Source organism: Hyperolius riggenbachi, chromosome 9 (genome assembly GCF_040937935.1).
Source record: "Hyperolius riggenbachi isolate aHypRig1 chromosome 9, aHypRig1.pri, whole genome shotgun sequence".
In the NCBI taxonomy this organism is placed as follows: Eukaryota; Metazoa; Chordata; class Amphibia; order Anura; family Hyperoliidae; genus Hyperolius; species Hyperolius riggenbachi.
The window spans coordinates 244217346-244232731 of NC_090654.1; the positions used below are offsets into that span (position 1 = coordinate 244217346).

Here is a 15386-nt window from a genome sequence, read left to right on the forward strand (position 1 = left end):
ATATCACTGTGCTTTGAACTAGCATGTTTTTTTGCAAAGTCTTCTCTGGAGTCCTTACCACTCTGTTGCCTGCCTGTGTGATCAGCTTTACAGAGAACCTGTAACAAAAAAAAAAAAGTTCCCCTAGGGCAGTGGTTCCCAACCCATGTGTCGCGGCAGCTTCGGGTATGTGTTGCGGCTTTCTCGGAGGGGAACAGCGCAGTGGAGTGAGAGCTGTGGGCAGCGGCGGAGAAGGGGGCCATCTCCCCCCCTTCTCTCACCTTAGGGTGCTCTGCCTCCCTCGCTCTCCCCTCCGATACTAAGTGTGGCGGTGCTTGGCAGCGGGCGGGACTTACCTTCTGTGTCGCTCCAAGCGCCGTCCGGAAGTTCTGGTTCTCCAGCCGCTGCTCTGGTCTGGATCAGGCCAGAGAAGTGGCAAATCATCCCGCGACGAGACGAGACCAGACGGGACAGAGACACGGAAGGTAAGTTCCGCCCCTCTGCCAGCCACCGCACTTCGTTCCGGAGGAGAGAGCGAGGGAGGGAGAGCACCCTGAGGTGCTGCTCTTCTTCCCTCGCTCTCTCCTCCTGGGGGGGGGGCACCTGGCTACATATACTGGGCACATATACCCCTGCCTACATATACTGGGCACATATAACCCTGCCTACATATACTGGGCACATATAACCCTGCCTACATATACCCCTGCCTACATATACTGGGCACATATACCCCTGCCTACATATACTGGGCACATATACCCCTGCCTACATATACTGGGCACATATACCCCTGCCTACATATACTGGGCACATATACCCCTGGCTACATATACTGGGGACATATACCCCTGGCTACATATACTGGGGACATATACCCCTGGCTACATATACTGGGGACATATACCCCTGGCTACATATACTGGGGACATATACCCCTGGCTACATATACTGGGGACATATACCCCTGGCTACATATACTGGGGACATATACCCCTGGCTACATATACTGGGGACATATACTGGGGACATATACCCCTGCCTACATATACTGGGGACATATACCCCTGCCTACATATACTGGGGACATATACCCCTGCCTACATATACTGGGGTCATGTACCCCTGGCTACATATACCCCTGGCTACATATACCCCTGGCTACATATACTGGGGACATATACCCCTGCCTACATATACCCGCCTACATATACTGGGCACATATACCCCTGCCTACATATACTGGGCACATATACCCCTGCCTACATATACTGGGCACATATACCCCTGCCTACATATACTGGGGACATATACCCCTGCCTACATATACTGGGGACATATACCCCTGCCTACATATACTGGGGACATATACCCCTGCCTACATATACTGGGGACATATACCCCTGCCTACATATACTGGGGTCATATACCCCTGCCTACATATACTGGGGACATATACCCCTGCCTACATATACTGGGGACATATACCCCTGCCTACATATACTGGGGACATATACCCCTGGCTACATATACCCCTGGCTACATATACCCCTGGCTACATATACCCCTGGCTACATATACTGGGGAAATATATACCCGCCTACATATACTGGGGAAATATATACCCGCCTACATATACTGGGCACATATACCCCTGCCTACATATACTGGGCACATATACCCCTGCCTACATATACTGGGCACATATACCCCTGCCTACATATACTGGGCACATATACCCCTGCCTACATATCCTGGGCACATATACCCCTTTTTATAATAGAACAAACCCTGAATTAAAGTAAATAACACAAGAATAACCCTCTATACTGAATCTCTATAATAAAACTTAACGTTTATTGGATATTATTAAGAATGATCTGGCTGCACATATCCTACAAAACTTGCAAATATTGCTGGACCTACTCTGTCCGTGTGTATGGATAGCTATACTGCCATCCCAGGTCCTACCACAATATAGATAATGATTAAAATTACACAAGTATCAAGATATAGCCTGTCGGCTCATAACATAGTAGCTGGCTGCTACTATGTTATGAGCCGACAGGCTATATCTTGATACTTGTTTTTAAAAATGTTATCTTTGCACCTTATCACTATGAGCACTTTCTAAGCACTTTCCCTTGAAAAAGCTTCATTTAGAAGTGAAACATGTCGGGTTGTTTGGTGTGGGTTGTGTAATTTTAATCATTATCTATATTGTGGTAGGACCTGGGATGGCAGTATAGCTATCCATGCACACGGACAGAGTAGGTCCAGCAATATTTGCAAGTTTTGTAGGATATGTGCAGCCAGATCATTCTTAATAATATCCAATAAACGTTAAGTTTTATTATAGAGATTCAGTATAGAGGGTTATTCTTGTGTTATTCACATATACCCCTGCCTACATATCCTGGGCACATATACCCCTGGCTACATATACTGGGCACATATACCCCTGGCTACATATACTGGGCACATATACCCCTGGCTACATATACTGGGCACATATACCCCTGGCTACATATACTGGGCACATATACCTCTGCCTACATATAGTGGGCACATATACCCCTGGCAACATATACCTCTGCCTACATATACTGGGCACATATACCCCTGGCTACATATACTGGGCACATATATCCCTGGCTACATATACTGGGGACAACTGGCTGTTTGTCATTATGTGCATTTACTGGTGAAAAGCTGTCTCTTATTATGTGCATTTACTGGGGAAACGCTGTCTCTCATTACCTGCATTTACTGGTGAAACGCTGTCTCTTATGTGCATTTAGTGGGGAAACGCTGTCTCTCATTACATGCATTTAGTCTACGTGTCACGGAGATCTGAACGTTTGGTTTGATGTGTCACGACTCCAAAAAAGGTTGGGAACCACTGCCCTAGGGGGTACTCACCTCAGTAGGTGGGGGAAGCCTCAGGGTCCCAATGAGGCTTCCCCCTCCCCTGTAGCTACAGGCAGTCAAGCGCTGGCTCCCCTGAAGTGTCCCGGAATCCTCCCTCGACAAGCGTTGATTTATCTTTCCTAGCTCCAGCGGGGGCGCTGTTGCGGCTCTCCGCACGAAGATAGGCGAAAATAGCCAATCTCTGTCGGGTCCGCTCTACTGCGCAGGCGTAGGAGACTTGCGCCTGCGCAATAGAGCTGCCCGACAGTGATTGGCTATTTCAGCCTATCTCCGGGCAGAGAGCCGATACTGCGACTGCGCTGGAGCTGGGAAGGTAAATATTCACATCCCCACTGTTCGGGGAGCTTTATCGCCGCCGCCGTGGGACACAGGAGGATGGGGGAAGCCTCAATAGGATCCGGAGGCTTCTCTCACCCGAGGCGAGTACCCCCAAGGGGAGGTTTTTTTTCATTACAGGTTTTCTTTAAATCAGCACTCCTCTGCTCCTAGTGTATGTCCAGCAGCAGGAGTCACAATACATGGCATGCAGGGAGTGGTGAATGTCAGGTCATATATGTAATGATGGGGCTATGGCACTAAGGTCCCATTCACACTAAGATACTTTTCCAGGAATTTACAGAGCTTTGCTGAATGCCAGCGAACAGAGAAGCACAATGACAAAGTTTCTCTCAGGAAGCATTCACACTATAATTGTAAAGTATGTAAATCACAAATGCACTGCATACAGCATTTTGGGATCATTTGCAATGCGATTTGTTTCTTGAACGAGTTATCTCAGCCCCCCCCCCCCCCAGCAGGGATGCTCAAATTTGGCTTCGGGAGACCCGGATTTTTGCTATCCGGATATCTCCCAGTAATGCTGTGCGGGCTGGGCGGGGGGGGTCAAGCTTACCTCTCTGACGTCTTCTTCGGTCGTCCCTCAGCGCCTCCCACGATGCACTCCAAGCGGCGGTCACCTGATTACAAACACTTCCTCCTTCCGGGTTGAAGGAGGAAGTGTTTGTAATCAGGTGACGCGCATGGAGCGCATCGTGGGAGGCGCCGAGGGACGACCGAAGAAGACGTCAGAGAGGTAAGCTTGACCCCCCCGCCCAGCCCGCACAGCATTACTGGGAGATATCCGGATAGCAAAAATCCGGATATCTCCCGAAGCCGAATTTGAGCATCCCTACCCCCCAGCACCCAGCATCATGCCGACCTCTCCCCACCCAACGTGATCCACTCCCACCCCACCCAGTGTGACCCTCCCTCTCCATTCAAAGTTTCCTTACTTTCTCACCCAGCAGCACCCAGCGTGACCTTACTTCCCCACCTGGCTACTTTTTCATGCCACCCGGCTGGAAAATATTTCTGGGGAGAACACTGCTGGTATTATTTAAAAGGAGATAAATATGGCAGCCTTTATAACCCTCTCACTTTAATTGTCCTTTAAAGCTGAATTATCACAAATAACTTCTGTTTTAAAGGATACCTGAGGTGACATGTGACATGATGAGACAGACATGGGTATGTACAGTGCCAAGCACACTAATAACTATGCTGTATTCCTTTTTTTCTTTCTCTGTCTGAAAGTTATTTAAAAATCAGGTATGTAAGTGACCGTTCAGGACTGGGTCAGACTACAGTGTAACCCTCAGTGATAAGGAATTACAGTCATAAAACACTTTCCTAGCAGAAAATGGCTGAGAGCAGGAAAGAGATAAAAAGGGTCAATAGTTCATAGATTTTAGCTCTGGCATACTTCAATGAATGTGTCATTGCGCAAATATAATAAAAAACAGTTAAAAAAAAAAAAAAAAACTTAAAAAACAGATTTAAACATAAAATAAAAAACTGTTGAATATGCTAAAAAGTCATTTTTTAGGAGAAGGAAGATGGGTACAATCGTTTATTTGATTAGTTTATTTTCGCCTCGGGTGTCCTTTAAGAAGAAAAAAATTACACTGAGCATTGCTTTTTAGTAGGAGGGTTTCTTGCCCTCTTTTAGCCCTCTATACTTTCCTAGTGGTTCAGGGTCACCCTGAGCTGCGTGTGCATTCTGCTGGCTGTTTAGCAACAGCACCGCCCAACCAATACACGAGCCCACTGGTTCCCCCACACCCCGACCAGCTGGAAGCTGCTACCTAGCCTGTCGTGCTGTCTCTCTCCCCCCCCCATAGCAACAGAACACATCGCTAGCCTGTAGGTGAGCGATCTGCCTGTGCTGCACTTGGCCTCAAAATTATCACTCGAGGGAGAGAGACCCGACTACATAACAGTCAGTGTTCTCCCCAGACTCTTTTAGCCTAGTGCCCCACCCGGCTAGTTTTGGTGAGCACCCGGCTGCTATCTCACCTCCTCCTATGCTGTAAGCAGTGGTGGACAAAGAAGCACCGGCCCTGCATTCTCTTATCTCACCCCACCCAGCTACAAAAAAAAGTACTGAGGAGAACACCAATTCACTTTAAAATAAGAAATTAAACTGATACAGAGATTTTATCAGATTTGATGAGACATAAAAGGAATAGTTTACACAAGGAATCTAGATATTCCTATGAGTCACTCTAAAATGAGGTTAGAGGCAAGTTTTGGGATTTAAAAAAGTTTGTAGTCCATTAAAAGCCTAAATGAATTGTGTAAGCCATTCATATACAAACAGTGAGGACGCCTAACAAATGTGTGTGTCAAGGGGTTTGAGATAACGTTACTCATTGTAGGGGATACTCGGCAAACACTTTTTCATATAGGTTTACACACCACAATGTTGAGAAACACTGCTCTAGACCAGTGTTTTTCAACCAGTGTTCCGTTGCCTGGTGTGCCATCCTCTTCTCCCCCTCCCGCCCGTTCCCGCGGCCGCCACTGTTATTACCTTAGCAGCGGCCGCTCTCCCCACTCCGGCGCATGTGTTTATTCTAGCAGCGTATCTCCGGCTGCTCTGTGTGATGCGGAAGGAGGCAGGGCTCGGTTACCATAGTAACGGCGATACATATCGCCGTTACAGGAAGCCGCTGCCCTGCCTCCTTCCGCATCACACAGAGCAGCCGGAGATACGCTGCTAGAATAAACACATGCGCCGGAGAGGGGCAGCTGTTAAGGTAATAACAGCGGCGGCCGCAGGGACGGGCGGGAGGGCACTATACTGGCTATACTGGGGCACTATACTAGCTATACTGGGGCACTATACTAGCTATACTGGGGCACTATACTGGGGCACTATACTGGCTATACTGGGGCACTATACTAGCTATACTGGGGGGCTATACTGGGGCACTATACTAGCTATACTGGGGGGCTATACTGGGGCACTATACTGGCTATACTGGGGCACTATACTGGCTATACTGGGGCACTATGCTGGCTATACTGGGGCACTATACTAGCTATACTGGGGCACTATACTAGCTATACTGGGGCACTATTCTGGCTATACTGGGGCACTATTCTGGCTATACTGGGGCACTATACTAGCTATACTGAGGCAACTAAACTCCCTACACTGGGGCAACTATGCTAGCTATGCAGCCGCACCCCAGCCCACCCCCCACCCCCACCCATAGCCTGCTGCGCACGGCACTGTCCACTAGGTCGCGCAAACAACCGGGGGTCGCGCAAACAACCGGGGGCCGCATCCCCGACCCCCCCACGCGCCGTTCCCCGGAGAAACTTTTGGTCAGACAGTGTTCCCCGGGCCAGAAAAGGTTGGGAACCACTGCTCTAGACAGACTCAAAAATGGGCTATGCCATGAAATCACCCTCAGACTGGACAAGTGACACCACATGGGGGAAGGGATAGCCATGCCTCCACTATAAACATCAACGAAATGATCAACTGTTCCTAGCAGTATACTTGATTGTCATAAGCATATGGTGATGGTGCTACTTATCGATGAGCTGCATCAGTTCACCACACCATAAAGAGAAAAACAAAATAAAAAAATAAAAACATACATCCATTCTAGTATCTTTCCACCACATGTTAATATGGTAAACGCTTGGTTTGCACAGGACAGAAAACAGAGAAATGCACCGTGTGTATTTATAGAGTTCCTAACCACAACTGTAATTTGATCTGTCAGCTGGCTGCCTTGGTAGAGCAGCTAAGTTGTAAACACATGATGTTAACCCTATGTCTGCTTCCATGAAAGCAGGAAGTAGACACTGCAGATTTATTGCACAGTTATTTGGGTTGAAAAAATACTAAAAGTAACAAAGTCCGAGTTCAGCAAGAAAATTTGGTATAACACTAGCCCGCACCCTCGCATATCCCTGTTGATCCAGAGGAAGGCGAAAAACCCTTACAAGGCATGGTCCAATTGGCCCCAAAAGGGAAAAAACACCTTCCCGACTCCAGATGGCAATCAGATAAAATCTCTGGATCAACACCACCGGGCATTACCTAGTAATTATAGCAGGGCTGTGGAGTCGGAGTCGAGGAGTGGGAGAAATTTTGGGTACCCGGAGTCAGTGATTTCATAAACTGAGGAGTCAGGAGTCGGATGATTTGTGTACAAAATCCACAGCCCTCGTAAGTATTAGTCTAGGGAGTCTGAGCCATTTTGGGTACCCGGAGTCGGTGGTTTCATAAACTGAAGAGTCGGAGTCCACAGCCCTGAATTATAGCCATGGATGTCTTTCATCGCAAGGAAAGCATCTAGGCCCCCTTTAAAGAGGAACTGTAACGACAAAACGGCCCCTGGGGGGTACTCACCTCGGGTGGGGGAAGCCTCAGGATCCTAATGAGGCTTCCCACGCCGTCCTGCGTCCCTCGGGGGTCTCGCTGTAGCCCTCCGTACAGCTGTGACGCAATATTTACCTTCCTGGCTCCTGCGCAGGCGCTCTGATGCCTCTCGGCGCCGAAGTAGGCGGAAATACCCGATCACCGTCGGGTCTGCTCTACTGCGCAGGCGCAAGTTTCCGGCGCCTGCGCAGTAGAGGGGACCCGACGGAGATCGGGTATTTCCGTCTATTTCCGTGCAGAAAGTCGCCACAGCGCCCCCGCTGGAGCCAGCAAAGGTAAATATTGAACTGACAGTCGGCACAGTCGCCGGCTGTTCGGAGGGCTGCGGCGAGACCCCCGTGGGACAGAGGACGGCGTGGGAAGCCTCATTAGGATCCGGAGGCTTCCCCCACCCGAGGTGAGTACCCCCCAGGGGAGATTTTTAATGTTACAGAGTCTCTTTAAACACAGATATAGAATTTGCCATAACTACATTCTGTGGCAATGCAGGTCACCATAAGTATTAAGACTAGGGATGGGACGAATCCACAATTTCTTCGAATCCGAATCTAAAAAGGTTCTCGAATATCTCGAACCTTTCGAATCCCGAATCTAACGAATCCTGCACATACGAATTGTGCGATCCATGGTATAGTTGCCCGCAGTATAGGTAGCGAGGTAAAGGTGCCTTCAGTATAGCTAGCTAGGTATGGGTGCCTTCAATATTGGTAGCTTTCAGTATAGGTAGCAAGGTATAGAGGCATGCAGTATAGGTAGAAAGGTATATGGGCCTTCAGTATAGGTAGCAGGATATATGGGCCTTCAGTATAGGTAACAGGGTATATAGAGGCCTTAAGTATAGGTAGGTATGTAGGTAGGTATAGGGGCCTTTAGGTAGGTAGGTATAGGGGCCTTTAGGTAGGTAGGTACGTATAGGGGGCCTTTAGGTAGGTATAGTGGCCTGTAGGTAGGTAGGTATAGTGACCGGTAGGTAGTTAAAGGGACCTTCAGTGTAGGTAGCAGGGTATAGGGCCTTAAGTATAGGTAGGTATGTAGGTAGGTAGGTAGGTATAGGGGCCTTTAGGTAGGTAGGTAGGTATAGGGGCCTTTAGGTAGGTAGGTACGTATAGGGGGCCTTTAGGTAGGTAGGTACGTATAGGGGGCCTTTAGGTAGGTATAGTGGCCTGTAGGTAGGTATAGTGGCCGGTAGGTAGGTAGTTAAAGGGACCTTCAGTATAGATAGCAGGGTATAGGGCCTTAAGTATAGGTAGGTATGTAGGTAGGTAGGTATAGGGGCCTTTAGGTAGGTAGGCACGTATAGGGGGCCTTTAGGTAGGTATAGAGGCCTGTAGGTAGGTATAGGGGCCTTTAGGTAGGTAGGTACATATAGGGGGCCTTTAGGTAGGTATAGGGGCCTGTAGGTAGGTAGGTATAGTGGCCGGTAGGTAGGTAGGTACGTATAGGTGGCCTTTAGGTAGGTATAGAGGCCTGTAGGTAGGTATAGGGGCCTTTAGGTAGGTAGGTACATATAGGGGGCCTTTAGGTAGGCAGGTATAGTGGCCGGTAGGTAGGTAGGTACGTATAGGGGGCCTTTAGGTAGTTATAGGGGCCTGTAGGTATAGTGGTAGGTAGGTAGGTGTCGCTCTCCCCCCCCCCCGTGCCTCCTCCGCTCACCCTCACGGCCTCCTCCGTCCCCCGTGCCTCCTCGCTCACCCCTGCATAAGTATCAACTCACCTGTCCAGTGGAGCGCAGAGCTGCAGACCTCGTCGTTACTTCTCGGTTCCCTCTAGTGGCCGGACCGGCTTTTACTAATGACGTCATTGTAAAAGCCGTCACTAGAGGGAACCAGGAAGTCAGCGTGAGGTCTGCCGCTCTGCGCTCCACTGGACAGGTGAGTTGATACAAAGTATGCGGGCGGGCGGAGGAGGCGATGGGCGGGCGGAGGAGACGCGGGGGGGGTCGGAGGAGGACGAGTGCGAGCAGCGGATGCGCGGCGATGCAGCGTTGGGATTCGGCGGATTCGTAAAGTGGAAAATGGCGTCGGGATTCGAATCCACGAATCTCGAATATTTCCCAATAGTCGAGGGATTCGTGGATTCGCCGTCCCATCCCTAATTAAGACTATTGGCGCCGATTTCAGTCTTTGTATTTCAATATACAGAAACAAGCTGCCTTACCGCAGGTCCAGTCCTTCCTTCTTCCACAGGAAGTCCAGCAGTCGGATCATCTGCAGGGTCAGCATGTCCTGCCGAAGATCTGCGGAGATTGGAGGATGTGTAAAAATGCCATGCAAGCCAATTATCACACAGTTCCCCCAGGAGTGCGCTCACACATGATCATTATCACACACAGTCCCCGCCCCTACAGAAGTACAATCACACAGCTCCCTCCCCTCCAGGAGTGCGCTCACTCATGCTAATAACCACACACAGTCCCCGCCCCTCCAGGAGTGCACTTACCATCTCCATTCTTGAAGATAATACCAATGCAGATCCCGCCGCACAAGTCGCTATTGTAGACAATCAACAGTGGCTTCACCTTGGACTCCATAAAAGTGCAAAGTTCCACACTGCAGGAGAAAAAAAAAAACTGTTACTTAGATCATACTGGGGATGCCAAGAACTTTACTATTTTAATTCCAACAATAACTGGACCTTAAAGTGTACCTGAGCTGGGATTAATAAATGTATTTATACTTACCTGGGGCCTCCTCCAGCCCCATGAGGTGCTTGGGCTCCCTTGTAGTCCTCACTTGATATGCCCCCCGGTAACCTGACCTGCTGAACTCTTCTGCGTATGCGCGGCCTAGCCACGCCCCCACCACCCTCCCCATACCTGGGAGCATTCTGCACCTGCGATACTAGTGCGCAGGCACAGAACGCTCCCGGCTGTGGGAGCTCGATGGGGTGAATGCGCAGAATGCGCAGTCGTGAATGCGCAGAAGAGCGCAGGTGGTCAGATTACATGCCACCATGTGGTCAATGTCAGAATGTAAATCAGGGAGAGGAAAGCTTTTACAATGGACAAACACTGACTAAATAATTTATACAGAATTATTGTAAAAATGAAGCACTTTTTATTACATTATTTTCATTGGATTTGTGTGGTATTAGTTTAACCACTTCAGCCCTCAGTCGTTTTTACTTTATGCATCCGAGCAATGTTCACCTCCCATTCATTAGCCTATAACTTTATCACTACTTATCACAATGAACTGATCTATATCTTGTTTTTTTCCGCCACCAATTTGGCTTTCTTTGGGTGGTACATTTTGCTAAGAGCCACTTTACTGTAAATGCATTTTAACAGGAAGAATAAAAAGAAAAAAAATTCTCAGTTTTCGGCCATTATTATTTCATCTTTACATTGATATTTAAAAAGTTTAGACCCTTAGGTAAATATTTACTTTTTTATTGTAATTTTTTTTTTATTAAACATTTTGAGTATTTTTGGGAGGGTGGTATGTAAATAGTAATTTTTTTAGGTAAATATATGTTGTTTTTTGTTTTTTTTTTACATGTAGATGTAGTTTTACTTTTTGGCCACAAGATAACAGCCATGAGTTTGTTTACATGACGTCACTAAGCGTAACATGTACGCTTAGAGGGATGTAGGGGGACGCAAGAGGCAGAAAAAGTGAGGCTTCCGAGAGAAGTGGTCGCTTTTTCTGCAGGGGAGAGGAATCAATCATCGGGCACCATGTCCCGATTGATTCCTAGGCTAGCGATCCGCACTCCGGGAGCGCGCAATCGGCCGCAGGAGCGTGCATGGCTTTCTGGACGTAGCTGCTACGTCCAGAAGTCTTAAATGGTTAAGCAGATTGTGATTGTCTATTGTTGTGACAGATGAAAATCAGATCACATTTTATGACCAATTTGTGCAGAAGTGTGGTTCCAGGTAGGTGTCCAGTCTCAGACACATGTGCATGGCCTCCTTGGCTTGAGCCTTATTGGTCTTCTGGACACTGCACCTCACAAAGTCATTGAGACCCTTCAGCTTGGACAAAGCGTCCCCTTGTACCATACACAACGGGAGGAAGAGGAGGAGTCAGCAAGAACAGACCACTCAACACAAACCCACCAATTATCAGCATCGTCATTCAGTGACTCCACTGAGGAGTCCAATCCTATGGTGTCATCGATAAACTGGTCTGAAGCACCGCCGGGACGTGCATCTCCGATCTGCAGGGGAAGGGACAGGCACAGACATGAAATTACAATATACATCTAATATCAATGAAAAAGCTACAATAAACTAAAGGTGGCCACACACCATACAATTTTTTAAATATCTGTTCAATTTAAGAATTGCAATCAATTTTTCTGACTGATTGTAACATTTCAAAAATATGACCAATGTACCACACACGTATGTACAATTTTTCCCCCCAATTATGATAAAAATTATTGGAAACTCTAACAAAATTGCTAGGGTGTGTATATTAATAAATTGACAATCCAACACACACCATACAATCTTTAGATGGATTGAAGAAAAATATCGGGCAGTCCGGATCGATTAAAATCGAAGAAAACGGGAAATCCGATCGGATTTTTCAGTCGAATGAAAAAAAAGCTTTCGATTTTTTCAGGAGATACGATTGTTTTTATCGAATTACTGTAAAATCGGATCATTTTATTGTATCGTGTGTGGCCACCTTAAGGCTGATCAAATATGAAACTGACACAACATCAGGAAATCTTTAAAGAGACTCTGAAGCGAGAATAAATCTCGCTTCAGAGCTCATAGTTAGCAGGGGCATGTGTGCTAAACGGGGGTCCCTTCACCCCCAAACCCACCTCCGCAAAACTTGGTCATAAACTTGGTCGTAAAATTTCTCTTCCTGGAGGCAGGGCTAACGGCTGCAGCCCTGCCTCTCAGCAAGTCTATCAGACGCGCATCGCCGCCTCTCCCCCACCCCTCTCAGTGAAGGAAGACTGAGAGGGGCGGGGGAGAGGCAGATGTACCCGTCTGACAGACGCGCATGAGGCAGGGCTGCGGCGGTTAGCCCTGCCCCAATGCGGAAGCGCTCACAGGCTGCACGGAGGGGATTTGGGGGATCAGGGACCCCTGTTAAGCCGCGGGATAGCGGCGTTTTAGCAGGGGCACACATGCCCCTGCTATCTATGAGGTCTGAAGCGAGATTTATTCTCGCTTCAGACTCTCTTTAAGCACTAAATTCAAGGGAAAAAAAAAAAAAAACCAGAAAGTAAATAAATAAACCACACCTGAAGCAAGAGGGATTTGAAGGCTGACATATTTACTGTATTTCATTTTAAGCTAATACCAGTTGCCTGGCTGCCCTGCTGATTTTCTGCCCCTTGTACTTCTTAGCCATAAACCCTGAACAAGCATGCAGCAGATCAGAGGTTTCTGACATTATTGTCAGATCTGACAAGATTAGCTGCATGCTTGTTTCTGGTGTGTGATTCAGACATTACTGCAGCCAAATAGATCAGCGGGGCTGCCAGGCAACTGGTATTGTTTAACAGAAAATAAAGTTCAAGTATTTTATCTTTCCCTACACTTAGAAGTTGTATTCTGCCAGGAAAAGTTTAATGGCTATTATCTGCTTATCAGTTATGTTTACTATATTGCGACAAGCTACCAACAAGACAGAAGCTATCACTTCCATGCCTGGAAATTAACTCTTTCAGGCAACACAATAAATCAAGTAAAAAAGCCTGGTTTTGTTTTGTACTGTACATACCCGTGTTTAACTCATGTCACATATCGCCTCAGATACATTTTAAACCTGGAACACACATTTCAACCTCCAGTTCAAAGCCAAGTGAAGAAAGGGGCCAGCTGGGTGACCTATCACTGGCTGCCCTGGAGTCACATGACCACCTGCTGCGCCGGAGTCACATGACTGCTTGCTGCCCCAGAGTCACATGACCCTCTGCTAAGCATCAGGGTAGTACGCAGCAATTACCGTAGGTGCCAGAACAGGAAGTGGCCAATCTTGCGGTGCATCAGCGCTCGCTCCAGCAGGAAGGTCGTCAGTTCACAGTCCAGACACGATTCATATTTGAGAACCTGAACCAGCTGCAGCAGATACTGGCAGAGCTCCTCGTTCCTGGAAGACAAACATTGCTTGTTAGGTCGGGTATTACATTCTGCTGCTCATCACCAACCACTGAAGACGAAAAATAATACACAAGCTTTTCCAGCTTCATGCAATTTGTGTGCAGCTTGGAATGGTACCAATTATAAATGGCAGCAACTGAACTAGATTGCTCCAATTTCAAGACACATATAAAATTTCAATAAAATTAGATTCTGAACAGGAAAATTTAGCGTGTCACTGCTCAGAGCACAGCTAGCTCCACCTACTGCCTGGTACACCACTAGCTCCACTTGCAGCCCGGTACATTGCTAGCTCCACCTACTGCCCAGTACACCGCTAGCTCCACCTGCAGCCCGGTACATTGCTAGCTCCACTTACTGCCCAGTACACCGCTAGCTCCACCTGCAGCCCGGTACATTGCTAGCTCCACCTACTGCCCAGTACACCGCTAGCTCCACCTGCAGCCCGATACATTGCTAGCTCCACCTACTGCCCAGTACACCGCTAGCTCCACCTGCAGCCCGGTACACCACTAGCTGATACTGCAGCCCAGTACACAGCTAGCTCCACCTACTGCCTGGTACACCGCTAGCTCCACCTGCAGCCCGGTACATTGCTAGCTCCACCTACTGCCTGGTACACCGCTAGCTCCACCTGCAGCCCAGTAAACAGCTAGCTCCACCTACTGCCCAGTACACAGCTAGCTCCACCTACTGCCCAGTACACAGATAGCTCCACCTACTGCCCACTACATTGCTAGCTCCACCTACTGCACACTACATCACTAACTCCAACTACTGCCCAGTACACTGCTACCTCCACCTACTGACCAGTACACAGCTAGCTCCACCTACTGCCCAGTACACCGCTAGCTCCACCTACTGCCCAGTACACCGCTAGCTCCACCTACTGCCCAGCACACTACTAGCTAAAGTATACTGCTAGCTCCACCTACTTCCCAGTACACTGCTAGCTCCACCTACTGCGTGATACACCCCTAGCTCCACCTACTGCCCAGTACACCACTAGCTCCACCTACTGCCCGCCACCCTACCACCTGTCAGTGATACGCTTGTGGGTTCGGATACAAAATCTCCTCCATATCCAGTAACCAAGTCTGGATACAGCCCCATCTGTCAGTGATCATCTGCTACCACATTGCAGGATTTATATCGGCTGTAAAAAAAAGAAATTCTCTTTAAAAGGGACTCCCGAGTAGTAAATAAAATAAAAATCTGAACTTACCTGGGGCTTTCTCCAGCCCACCGTAGGTCAGGAGGTCCCTCTGCTTCCTTCTGGCTCTTCTCCCAGGCCCTGCTCCGAAATAGCTCCCGGCGACACCGGGACCGATTGTCGAGCTCCTTCCTGAAAGAGGACGTCCGTCATCACCACGCCGGCCGCCTCACGTCATCACGGCGGCCGGTGTGACGTGGTTTAATCGCACATGCGCAGTACTGTCACGCCGGCCACCGTGATGACGCAAGACGGCTGGCGTTGTGACGACTGACGTCATCTTTCAGGAAGAAGAAGCTCGACATTCGGGCCCAGTGTCGCCGGGAGCCATTTCGGAGCAGGGACTGGGAGAAGAGCCAGAAGGATGCCGAGGGACCTCCCAACCTACGGTGGGCCGGAGAAAGTCTCAGGTAAGTTCAGATTTTGATTTTATTTACTGCTTGGAGTCCCTTTAAAGGTTTTTATGCTGTTGC

The 15386-nt window shown here is 48.4% G+C and overlaps 1 protein-coding gene across 1 annotated transcript in view; it reads right to left on the bottom strand.

The window, feature by feature from the left end:
* Positions 1-15386, bottom strand: part of LOC137533607 (phosphatidylinositol 4,5-bisphosphate 3-kinase catalytic subunit beta isoform-like) — a 58180-nt gene that overhangs the window by 36939 nt on the left and 5855 nt on the right. The window contains exons 2-5 of the mRNA XM_068254954.1: positions 13546-13689; positions 11691-11791; positions 10070-10179; positions 9788-9866 (exon numbers count right to left, since the gene is read on the bottom strand). Coding sequence (XP_068111055.1) covers positions 9788-9866; positions 10070-10160 — 170 coding nt within the window. The 5' untranslated portion in view covers positions 10161-10179; positions 11691-11791; positions 13546-13689. The remainder of the gene's footprint in view (positions 1-9787; positions 9867-10069; positions 10180-11690; positions 11792-13545; positions 13690-15386) is intronic.